Source organism: Emydura macquarii, unplaced genomic scaffold, assembly GCF_026122565.2.
Source record: "Emydura macquarii macquarii isolate MOO-44397 ecotype Brisbane River unplaced genomic scaffold, CSIRO-AGI_Emac_v2 contig_1253, whole genome shotgun sequence".
NCBI lineage: Eukaryota > Metazoa > Chordata > Testudines > Chelidae > Emydura > Emydura macquarii.
This window is the reverse complement of record NW_027131390.1, coordinates 55933796-55946034: the sequence shown is the minus strand read 5'-3', so window position 1 is coordinate 55946034 and position 12239 is coordinate 55933796. Positions and strand designations below refer to the sequence as shown.

The window sequence follows — 12239 nt, the reverse complement described above, 5'->3', positions numbered from 1 at the left end:
AGGAATCGGGGAGGTCCGGCTGAGCCTAAACGTGAGATCCTGGGGAGGGGGCGGCTGCTGGGGTGCACGGGGCAAAGTTGGGGGAGGGGGACAGACTGACAGGGGGGAAGGACCGATGGAAAGAGGAGGCGAGTGTCAGGGAGGGAGGAGGAGGGAGTCCGCTCCTCGCCCCCGGAGATCACTGCCCAGAAAGACGGGGGGAGGCGCGGGGGAAGTAGGGCTAGAGGAGCTGAGCAGCGGGAGGCAGAAGGGGGTCACCAGACATGAGGAGGGGGAGAGCGATAGGGAGGTAGAACTGGGAGAGGACTGGAGGGAGCCAGACCTGCTGACAGAGATCGGAGGGAAGAGGCTGATGGCAAGGGGTGGGAATTGCAGAGGGGACAGAAGCAGAGATTGCTACTTGTGGCAAGGCCTCTGCCAACCTTGTCTCTTATCTGCTTTTACTAATTTGTAATCCTCTGAGGTTTGTTGTTAGCTTTGGGTTGTGAGGGGGAAACTCTTGGGCTGTGTCTACGCTAGGAAGCAGCAGTGCGTTTCGGCCCTGAGACCTGGGCGTTGCAGGTTCCCTTGTTAATTTGTGTCTCTCTCTCACAAGAGAGCCTGGCTTTGGGCATAGGGAGGGTTTTAACTTACTCATGTCCTGCAGTCTGTTTGCTTGTGTGTTTTCGGTTGGTAGGAAAAAACAAAGCAGAAAACCACAGCAATAAACCTAAGTTAATTTTGTAAACTTAGTAGAGAGGTTTAATTTAACTTTTAAGATGATGGGAGAGTTATAAAACAGAGTCTAGAAATAAGATACACTGCATACAGGATTTGTTTGTTTTTTACATAATTTCTTTCTTTTTGTAGGTCAATTATCCACATTAATATTTGGCTTTTTTCTTACACCTCCAAGACCATTGTATTTTTTGCCTTGTGATTTTATCCTGTTTTTTTCTGTTAACTCAGCTGCAAAACACAAGATCATGAAGGCTGTAAACCAAACGGTTCTTTGTTAGAGATAATGTCACTGATAAGAGAAATAGAGATTGTCTCCACATAGTTCCTGAGGTCTCCATTTTAAATATGGATTTCCCTCTCTCATCATAACCCTGAAAGATTTATTTTTACCCTGAGGTTAATACTAAAATGCCATTGCTGAAGAAACTTGACAATAGCCTTTAACTGGTTGAATTGTGCAGCATCGTTTACTCAGGAGATATTTTGAAACCCATTTGTTTTCATCCTTGAAATTTTTTCCCTGGGTTATGGAAGAACATAAAAGCAAAAACATACGAGAGGAACAATTTGGAATATAAACTGAGCATGATAGGATCTTGAACACAAATTGTTGGAAAAGGAGAGAAGAGGAGGTGAAGGAATGGCATCCAGAGAACGGCTGTATGAACTTTGGATGCTTTATTGTAACAAGGTAACTATTTTATGCTTTTTTCTTTTTTATTTAAACTTCTTTTGCACACCTTAATAGCAGGAGATGTTAGTTTGCTTTGTTGTTCCCTGAATGTTTATTTAATAGATTTGTGTGGATTCCAAAGCAGTTACATAATTCACCAAAAATTAAGATCAAATTATTTGTGACTTGATAGTTTCTTTTCTTTTTCTGTTTAATATATACTACACAAAACTCAAACTAAACAAAACCCTACATTAAAAGAACATTAAAGTTGCAAAGTCAAGCACTCAAAAGTTAAGGAATGTTGGAATTAAAGTTACCTGTGCTACCTTAATTAGACTCCATTCTACATATTCATTGTGATAGTTTCTACCATATGATCACATAGTATTTCATTCCCAGGACCCGTCTCATTCTGTGCACAGGATGGATAATTACTACTTACTTAGCAGCTATCCAATATTTTATTTTGTTCTCATTGCTCAACCTGTGGCCTCAGGCCTCATTTTACTTCATATTATTAAAACTCTGATCTGAAGATAGACAAGCCAGTGGTGCTTATCACTACAGTATCTAAGTGCTCACAAACATTAATGAATTTATTTTCAAAGCATCCTTGTGAGATGAAGGGATAGTAGTAATATCCCCATCGTACTTAACGTTATATAGTGCTTCATATGTTCAAAGTACAGCTCCTGTTGACTTCAGTTACCGTTGGGAGTGCACAGCACTTCTGCAAAACAGAAGTTCCCTCACAGGCACATAGAGTAATTTTAAACTGGAAACATCTGAAAACATTAACCATTTTAGAGACCCTGTCTATGAAGTGTGGAGGAATGGAGAGGATGCACGTGGCTCACATTCTGAGGGCCACCACAGACCATAAGATGGTAGGTAATCAAGCTAAATTTCATTGGTGAAGCTTCTATAAAGTTGGCTGTGCTAGAGCACAGGACAAGGCTCATGGCAAAGATTTTAACGGGATATTACCTGACTATGTTTAAGGGCTTTAAAAACCGAGAGGGTCACCTTAAAAATCCATTTGCCATGTTAGAGACAGTTAGTGTAAAGAATGTAATGTGGCAAAATATGGTCACAGCTACACAGCCCAGTGTTCGCCATTCTGCTCTTACGATAACCAGTAGAGAAGTCTTTCCCCTAATTATTTAAGTAATGTAGTTCTGCCCAGTCAGGTTTCACTAATTTGTTTGTTCTGAGCTTTCTCTCGTTTTCTTTTCCTTTGTATAGACTCACATGTTCCCTTAAGCACATCTTTAGCCTGGTAGGTCAGACACTGGCTTGAAAGCAACATTGTTGTCCTGCTACTAGGGGTATGTCTGCACTGCAATCTTGAGGTGTGAATTAAGCTCCGATGGACATACCTGTACTAGCACGGGTAAAAGTAGCAGTGGATGTGGTGACACAGGCTTCAGTGTGGGCAATACAAGCATGCCGGACAGATATTGGGTACATATTTGCTGAAGCCTGTGCTGCTGTGTCAACACTGTTGTTTTTAGCAATGGTAGAACTGGTAAAGCTAGTGTCTACCTGAGCTGCAATCACACCTAGGATTGCGGTGTAGAAATACCCTGGTTTATGTGAAAAATATCCATTTTCCAAGAGACTGAATGCACTGTATTATTTCCATCTACAGTGACCCTGAATATTGAGAATCTTAAGGCCATCCTAAAATTCTGATTTTCAGGTGAGACAACCAGAGTGCTGCACCTGTTGGGCTTTTCCTTAAGAAAAGTTGTGCATAAATAGTCATTTTAAAATAAACCACGTGGTTTTGAGCACTGGATTTCTACTTTATTTCTATAGAGTTCATCTGCCTCACAATAACAGTGCTAGTATACAGTGTTCTCTCTGTATTGGTTAGGGATGTCTGTGCTGTATCATGTTTTTTTCTATTATTGTTATAGTGTGTGGAAAGGGAATTGTGGTTCTAAAACTTTATTGGGGTTTAAGCCTAGGGTCTGGACTGAGTGGTGTGGACTGATGACTGTTAATAAATAGTGAATTAGTTTAAAAAAAGGCTAAAACACCATTATTTAGAAGTTATTTTTCTCTGTGTTGGAGGAATCCCCAACAAGGGGGAGAGACTGTGCAAAAGGGCCAGAAATTTCCTCTAAAGGAACAAGGGAGTGGATTTGGATAAGAAAATATGGCCCTAAGTGCCTGTAGGGGCCACCAGTTCAACTATTCTCTACATAATAGTTATTAGACCTCTGCCCCGCAGTTTAGGTATAGACACTCAAATGCTGCATGTTGAGATTCATGTGAAAACAATTTATACGGTGTACTTGGTTTCTTTTAGTTGTCTCCAAATAAATGTTCTTTGGTCCTCAGAGTAGTCCCTATGATAAGATAGTCATATTAATTAACTTTATCTGCTTGTGGAGAAATAAAGAACTTGAGTATTCAGAGCTGGCAGTTTTCACAAAGACTAAATAATTAATTTGAACAATCCTCTGTGGCCAGTGCTATACCAAATTCTTTGTAGAGTGAGTCCAGGTTAGACGCCGCATTTGTAAACAAGCACTTTTCATTCATTGACATTGTTTTTGTCTCGTAATCCTTATTGTTATGGGAAATTAAAATAAATTTGACCTTGATGATGGAGTAGCCCAACATGTCTTCTGCTTTTTTCTTGAATATTTTCAATGAAGGTTCCCTTGGGAAGATAATACAGGTGTTATCTACTTTATTTATGGCCAAATATAATTACTTCTATCTGTTGCTGTAAATTGATTCAGAGTAAACTTTTCATGCCACTTTTACCTGCTTACTTTCAGAAGTCACTATCTTCCATTGGATGTTTTAAAACTTAATCTGCTGTGTCAGTCATCTGTGCCAAAAGAGGGTGGAACTTACTATAATGGGCTTCCATGTGAGATTGTAGCAATACAAATGTGAGAGTTAATGTACCTAACTCTCAGAAAACTAACTCTGATCGTTAAACTTATAAACCCTTCTTTAAATAAAATGATGCTAAAATTGTTTCCTGTATGGTCTTGTATATGTATGTCTGTGTAAAATATAGTATTTATAACAGAATAAGTGGATTTGTGATTGGACCAGCCTTTTGTATTGTAAGGCAGATTGAACCATATAATTGAAACTGATTCATTCAGACAAATGATAATGTAGTTGCATTTCAAAACCAATCTTGGCTCTTGCAAAATTATATTGTTTAATTGTGGTGAGAAGTATGTAATTTAACCAGAATATAACCTTTTTTGACATTAAACCTTGTGAAACGCATTCCCACTCTCCAATGATGTCATCCTGACTTAAACTTGCACAGGTCCTCCTTGTTGAATAATTGCTGATTTGTCCAAGTGATTCATGTCACAATATACTACGTAGTGTTATTGCTCTTTTATATCAAATAAACAAGCATGCTACATACAGTCAGAATATGTTTATAGTGGCAAAAACAAAATATTTGAATGCTTGTAATAGTTATACATAAGACTAGACTTTCTTGCCTCTATCTATATTCTTGGAGGATTTTGATTTATTTAAAGCAATAGAAGTATAAATGAACTATTTAAAAAAAATCAGTTTTCTCCCAGTTAATTTAATTAGAGATGATATATCATAGACCTTAGGGCCATAGGGACCCATCATGATTATCTAGTCTAACCTCCTGCACATCATAGGCCAAAGAACCTCACCCACTCACTCCTTTAATATGCCTATAACCTCTGGCTGAATTACTGAAGTCCTCAAATATTAATTTAAAGACTTCAAGTTATAGAGAATCCACCATTTACTCTGGTTCAAACCAGCAAGTGACCACACTGCAGAGAGAGAAAATCCTCCAGGGTCTGAGCTAATCTTACCTGGGGAAAAATTCCTTCCCAACCTCAAATAGGGCAGCCGGGTAGACCCCTGAGTATGTGTCCATGACCCACCAACCGGACACCTGGGAAAGAATTCTCTGTAGGAACTCAGAGCTCTCACCAACTAGCGTCCCATCTCCAACTGTTGGAGATATTTGCTAATAACACTTGTAGATTGGCCATATGCTATTGTAAGCAATCTCAACATACCATCCCTTCCATAAACTTAACAAGCTCAGTCGTAAAACCAGCTAGGTGTTTTGCCCTCACTGCTCCTCTTGAGAGACTATTCTAGAACTTCACTGCGCTGATGGTTAGAGACTTTAATCTAATTTCAAGCCTAAACTTGTTTGATTGCCAGTTTATATGCATTTGTTCTTGTGCCAACATTGGCCCTTAATTTAAATAATTCCTCTCTCTCCTTGGTGTTTATCTCTCTCATGTATTTATAGAGAGCAGTCATATCTCCCCTCAGCCTTCATTTGGTTAGGCTAAACAAGCCAAGTTTCTTCAGTGTCCTCTTGTAAGATACATTCTACATGATCATGCGTGTAGCCTTTCTCTGCACATGTTCCAGTTTGAATTAAGTTTTCTTAAATCTGGGAGACCAGAATTGCACACAGTATTCCAGATGAGGTCTCACTAGGGCCTTGTATAATGGTAATAGCACTTTCCTATCTCTACTGAATAAGCTCTCTGTCAGGCTGAGAGAGTGAGAGAGTTGTGAACACTTTCTTTTAAAGTTATCTGTGCCCATGAGTGGGTGAAACTTGCCTTATTCTTCCCTAGCTACAGTTTTTATCTAATGAAACATTACAACAAAAATTTTGCTTGTTATAGAGATTTCTTGGTGTCTAATCATCATTCATGCAGTGGTAATTTGAATAAATATAAAATTATTATATTGTAATGAGCAGGCTAATGTGTTTTGTGCCACTTCCCTCTACTATGTAGAATCTGAGCCATTTCATTATGTTATAGTAGTCCCAATTGCTAAATTAATGGCAGGTTTCTTTGTCAGGTGGCAGAGGCCTTTGCTTTTGAAAAGAAGGAGCTGAAGTCTATCCCAATTGTTAATATCAAGTTCCAAGTGTCCTTACTGTGCAATATAATGACGATGTTATGAAGTTCCTAGATAGCCACAGATTCGGTATGGCCTTATTAATTGATAACAATATTGTTCTTTACAAGTTAATAAGGAACATACAACTCAAAATACAAAAAAATTAAACTGTTAAATTATTTAGAATCAAATGCTGAAGAAACTAAGAGAATAAACAGTGAATCTTAAAAGGCATCACATACCATGATTTGGGATCACATGTGCAAAAGCTCAAGAGTATAAGAATAACTGGGACAAATGCATAAAGATTGGGTTTATGTATGATGAAACTCTTGATCCTCCACATAAAAACTAGTTAGTGCAGTTGCCTGAATAAAGGAGTACTACAAGACTGACTCAAATAACAAGAATGACAAATGAAATAGCCCAATGAATTTTGTAAACAAAAATTGCAAACAAAAAATGGTATTGCAAGGAATACTAGCCAACAGTCCATTAATCTGCAGTGTTGCTTCATGTGTGAACTAAAATGTCAGTAGGCATTGTTAAAATGGTTATGAATTTCAGAAAGGCTGAACACCTGCCATATACAGGCTAACAGCCACTTTTAGGTAGTGAGCTGTTCCTGACACAGGAAACAGGACACTAAGGGAAAGATGTTATCCCTTTGTAAACAAAACAAACCAAAAAAACCTATTAATGACAAAGATGAAAAGCTGCCAAAAAGGTCCAATCAATAAAACTTTGTAGTCAACCTTTAAAAAAAAAAAAAAAAAAATTAAAGTAGCAAACATCCAACAGTGTGGGGAAGGAAATCTCAACTTGACTTCCATGCTCATACAAACAATATTCAATTGTAGCTTCTCAGTATGGGTTGAGACTTCTTAGTGCCACTACAATATAAACCTATAATAATGTATTATTCTCACTCAGTGTCTAAAAAAGATATTTTGAAAAATGCCTATCTGATTTATAACATGAATCCTGTAGCACTTTAAAGACAACACATTTAATTTCTGCAGGCATAAGCTTTCGTGGGCTGTAACCCACTTTGTCAGATTTATCTGATTTATGAGCCTAAATCCTATTGGGTTCAGGAGCTTTTGAAAACTTTACCCAAAGAACAATTGGAGAGAGATGAACAAAACCACTCCAGTGTAGATTCCTGACAAATAAATATGACCAGCTTATGAATAAATATCCTATGGCTAACACTATTTTTCTTGTACAGCAGTGAGAACTAATACAATTAAGGCAGTTGATAAGCCAATAATTAGCTATGAAAAGGTAAATAATATAATTTCAGGTAGCTAATCTGTCTAAAAACAGACTATTTAGGACTTAATCAGAAGGTTGAAAAAAGAACAAAATCTTTTTGAGGACATCATGTTCAAGAAGTTTGGACAGAAACAATCAATGGATGAGTTTGATTTAATTATCAGAGAAATGAGATATTATTTTAAAACAGTGTTCACAAGAACAAGCATGTGGAAGTATCCCATAAAACATTTTAAAACTAGCAATGGGAAATGAAAGGGTGGGGAATTGAAAAGGAGGCGGGCAGATAGATACACAGCTAATCTGACCTTGGCAATAAGGGCAGAAACATCTATAGAAACTGAAGAGAAAATTAAGGATTCATAGCTTGACTCTCCTTTAGAATTATCACAAGCTAGGATGTGATATTTGTCATCCCCATAGAAAAAAGCTTTAAATTTGAGTGAAAGTTGGTGGGAAGACTATAAAGTGAGACTAGGAATAAAAAGAAATAATAATAACAGAAGAATTATTTTGTCCAGAAGCATCAGTCAAAAATTAAAGAGAGAGATTCTGGGTTCTGTGAAAGAGTAATTGAAAGTTTATGCTGACAAGACTACATGTCTTGCCTAGACTTTTTCCAGTGACCACAACTCCAAAAATAGTAATGTTCTGGAGTACAACTCTTAACACATCTGATTACTGTAGGTGCAGACTTATTATAGGCGGTGTTGGTAGCACCATCTGTAGTTAAGCTTGCCCAATGTTTTCAATTATAAGTCTCAGCTTTCTGTTGATTATAACTTTGCCAAACTTTAACTGTTCGGGCTGAAACTTTCCACTTGGGAGCCTGCCTCAGGCTGAACTTGGTTGGAAAGTTTCAGCTGAAATGATTCAGTAACTTGGAAGAATAACATTGGGAAAAAGTATATTTTGCTCTTGCTCAAAATTCGTGTAGTCGTTTACACTGAGAAGTGCTAGTGCCTGCATGCACGGGAACAAGGACTTGAAATTTGACAGGCGGATCCCCTGGCCTGCTATCAGGAAAGTGCCTTTGGCTGTCCCTGTGAAAATTCACCCTAATGCAGTGAAGTTATAGGCCTCTGAAGAATTGCATATCGCTTAATAGGACGTACACAATTGATTGCATACTATTTTTTTTCCACATGAGTCCTGCTTCCATCAGTTTACAGGATGGACAGTGCTCTGGGAGTGAATCAGGGCTGTGTAATGATTGGGGCTAATGTCTGTAGGATTTCTGCCGCCTTGTTACATGTGATCATGTAGTTAGAAACTACCATAATACACAGAGGAGGGCCGATTTCTGGCATTTCCTAATTTTTGAATGCTAGATTTTGCAACTTTAATGTTCTTCTGATGTAGTTTTTAATGTAATTGAGTATAAAGTATATGGAATAATTTGCAATACAATATAACCCAAGATCTGGTCAAGCAGCCAGAAAACAAGCTATTAAATTCATGTTTATACAAATCATAATCAACACTCAGGAAAGTCCAAATCTGATGGGTAATAATAAAAATAGGTGTCACTTTGAAATTAAATAACGGATAAAAGAAATGATGTTGTTCCTTTATATAATACCTTTTGTCAAAGCGATTCAAATTTCTTTGCAAGCATTTGTGAATTGAGTCTCAATACTCTTCTAAGATAATATTTATCTTCATTTTGCAATTGTGGAAGCTGAGGCACAGAAAGGTTAAGTGATGGGATCCCACAGGGATCCTGTGGTAAAACAAAAACTAGAACTGATGTCTTCTGGTTCTAATTGCTTCAGCATCCTTTTTTCCAAATAAGCTCTTAAAGCAACCAGGTAAATTTGATAAATGAGCAGTTGGCTAAAAAAAGAGAAAAAGTATGTTTAGTAATGTGCAGACAGTTGCCAAATAAGTGTGTTCTTTAATGACTTATTGCCTCAAAATCAGACCCACTCTTAGCTTTAAAACAAATAGGAATCTAATGAAAAGTCCAGGTGGTAGTAGCAGATACGTCCCTAAGACACTCCTTAAATTCTAACAGGAATTATTTCTTGTTAAACTGTTATCCTTATGGAAAGAGAAGTGAACTATTGTGTTATTTAAGCAAAGTTAGAAGTGGAGTAAGTATGAGGCTCTAAGGTTCCAATTTCAAGCCCAGCACCAATGGTAGACCTCACTTTACCTCTACCAATAGTTACAGAGAATGGGGAAAAATACTAGTTAACAAGTCTCTGGTAATACAGAGTGATATTCCGATAAATTACAATATTGTAGACAGTGTAGTGGTAGCCATGTTGGTCCCAGGATATTAGAGACAGCTCAAAAGCTTGTCTTTTTTGCCAACAGAAGTTGATCCAATAAAAGATATTACTTCACCCACCTTGTTTCTCTAATATTGTGGACAATCAGATTAAATTTTTAGTTTAATTTAAACCACTGAAATTTTTACTTTCTATTTGAAATGTGTGAAACTATTAATATATTAGAATTGATGTCTTTCTATCATCAATTACTTAATTTGATGTCTAGAAATTAATTTATAGAATAAGCTAGGTAGTGTGATATGGTTTATAGGCAGGGCCGGATTAATGCAGGGGTTTTAGGGGCTGCAGCGCAGGGCCTCAGGCTAAGGTAGGGGGCCCCGCAAAAATAATTCCATAATTATCTGTGCAGGGGAGCTGAAGGATGCCCCATGTGGGGATGACGAGCCTGTAGAGAGCTCCAGGCTCGGTGACAAATGATCAGTCACATGAGGCTTGGGGTTGGGAGTGAGGGATGTGCATGCTGCAATTGGAGTCACCCCGAGGCCATGTGACCTCCATGCCCCCCTCCCTGGCCACGCCACTTAGGCTGAGCGGTGGCGCCACAGTGAGCTGGCGTTCCCAGGATTGCCACAGCACTCGGTGGCGGTGCGGGGCAGGGGGAGTATTGCTGGCCCCCAGCCCGTGAGGCAGGATGGCTGGAGCGCTCCTGCCTTGAAGGGCTGCGGGCAGCATGGTGCTGAGCCAGCATGTGGAGCGGGTAGGCCTGGAGCCGGCTTCCTCCCTGGACCTGGCGAATGCTGAAAAAAATGTTCCTGCGCCTCTGGCTTCCCTTGTTCCCCGGCAGCTGGAGGGGAAGCGGGGCACCCGCACGTGGGTACAGAGCCTGGGCTGGGGAGTGGTGACCACCCGAGTGCGCCCTGGCCCCTGTAGTCCCAATGGGACCAGCACCGGGGGTTCCTCTCTGTGAGCCTTCGCTGGCCGCCTGCTCCCACAGTGCTCTCCTCTCCCCATGGCGCTCCACCGATTGGGGCCACAGGCTGGCAGAGCCCGGACGTACAATGCTCTGCGGGCCTCTTGCCTTCCCGGCCGGCTGAAAAGGAGCGAACCTCACAGAAGGTCTGAAAAGGAAGAGAGGAAAGTTGGGCAGTTGATCCGGTCTGGGGAATGAGCAAAATGCCCGGGCAGGGGCTGGGGGAGAAACCCCCTGCTGGGTCTGTGCAGTAAAGTCTCGGGAAAGGTGACAGAGCAGGGCTGATCATATCTCTTCTTCTGGGAAAGCTCCTGTCCAGCCCTGGAGGGGGAAGACACAAATAAAGAGTGGGGGCGAGGAGAGAAAAGGCTTGTATACAGGGGCCCCACAAAATCTAATAGCACACAGGAGAGTTAATCCGGCTCTGCTCATAGTTGCACATTCTTCTGATGGAAATAACACTGGGAAAGTCAGGTAAGGCATAGCAATTGCCAGTCTTCTACAGAAATACAGTGAGGATAGTTTTTTTGATTAATCAGAGCATGAAGTAAACTCTCAAAGTAAAAAATGAGAACTTAAGTTTATTGTTTGGCTATAATATATGCTTCAGGGTGAAACTTGGCTTGTATTTGTTTATTATATTTGGATAAAACTTAAGTGGATATTTAAAAAAAAATCTAATTTAAAAAAAAATCTAAGCTTAGGGATGAGTCCTGCTCCCATTTCAATCAGTGCCAAAACTACTGTTGATTTTGGTGGGAACAGGATTTTTATCATAAAATTTACTTTAAGCTAGTGATCATAATTTCCGTTTACCCATGGTCATTGACCGGTGACTTTGGATTGCTACTCCAGACACATTTGTTCTAGTGTGCTTGGGAATTGCTTGGGATGCTCTGTTTCTCCTAATTGTTACATATGTCTTTCGTCTTTTACTAGTTCTACTCTGTTGGGTCAACTCCATTGACAGCAAAGTGAAAGTTATAAGATTCAATATGTCACAGTATTGTAAATCCTGTATTTTTTTTGCCCCTTCCTGTTTCCAAGTTTATTGAGCAGTTGACTCTGGCTGAGCAGAATTCTACATATCAGCTGTACAGAGCACTTTTCTGGTAGTGCAGGCTGGAGCGGAGAGTTGATGTGGATCATTTGTATTTTACAATAGTAATACCACACACCTCTTAGATAGTGCTTTTCATCAGTGGCTCTCAAAGTGCTTTACAAAGGACGTAAGCATCATTATCCCTGTTTTACAGGTGGGGAAACAGAGGTGCAGGGAAGTGATATGATTTGCCCAGTGTCATCCAACAGGCCAGGGGCTGAGCTGGAAATGGAACCCAGGTCTCCTGGATCCCAGTCCACTGCTCTATCCACTCTGCCACAAGAATGTGACGGTACTGGCATTATTCAGATCTGTGTTTTGATTTTCTGGTTTGGCTCTTTT

The 12239-nt window shown here is 39.6% G+C and overlaps 2 protein-coding genes across 9 annotated transcripts in view; one reads left to right on the top strand and one right to left on the bottom strand.

Annotated features, from left to right (window-relative positions):
* The window catches only part of ICA1L (islet cell autoantigen 1 like), a 427480-nt gene that overhangs the window by 181937 nt on the left and 233304 nt on the right, over positions 1–12239 (bottom strand). The window lies entirely within an intron of this gene.
* The window catches only part of NBEAL1 (neurobeachin like 1), a 157300-nt gene that overhangs the window by 130 nt on the left and 144931 nt on the right, over positions 1–12239 (top strand). For 7 of the 8 annotated variants that reach the window (XM_067548859.1, XM_067548860.1, XM_067548856.1 and 4 more), the window contains exon 2: positions 850–1411. In XM_067548859.1, the coding sequence (XP_067404960.1) occupies positions 1361–1411 (51 nt within the window). In that variant the 5' untranslated portion in view covers positions 850–1360. Of the gene's footprint in view, positions 1–7; positions 32–849; positions 1412–12239 lie in introns of those variants that run through there. The other variant, XM_067548855.1, reaches the window with a different exon arrangement.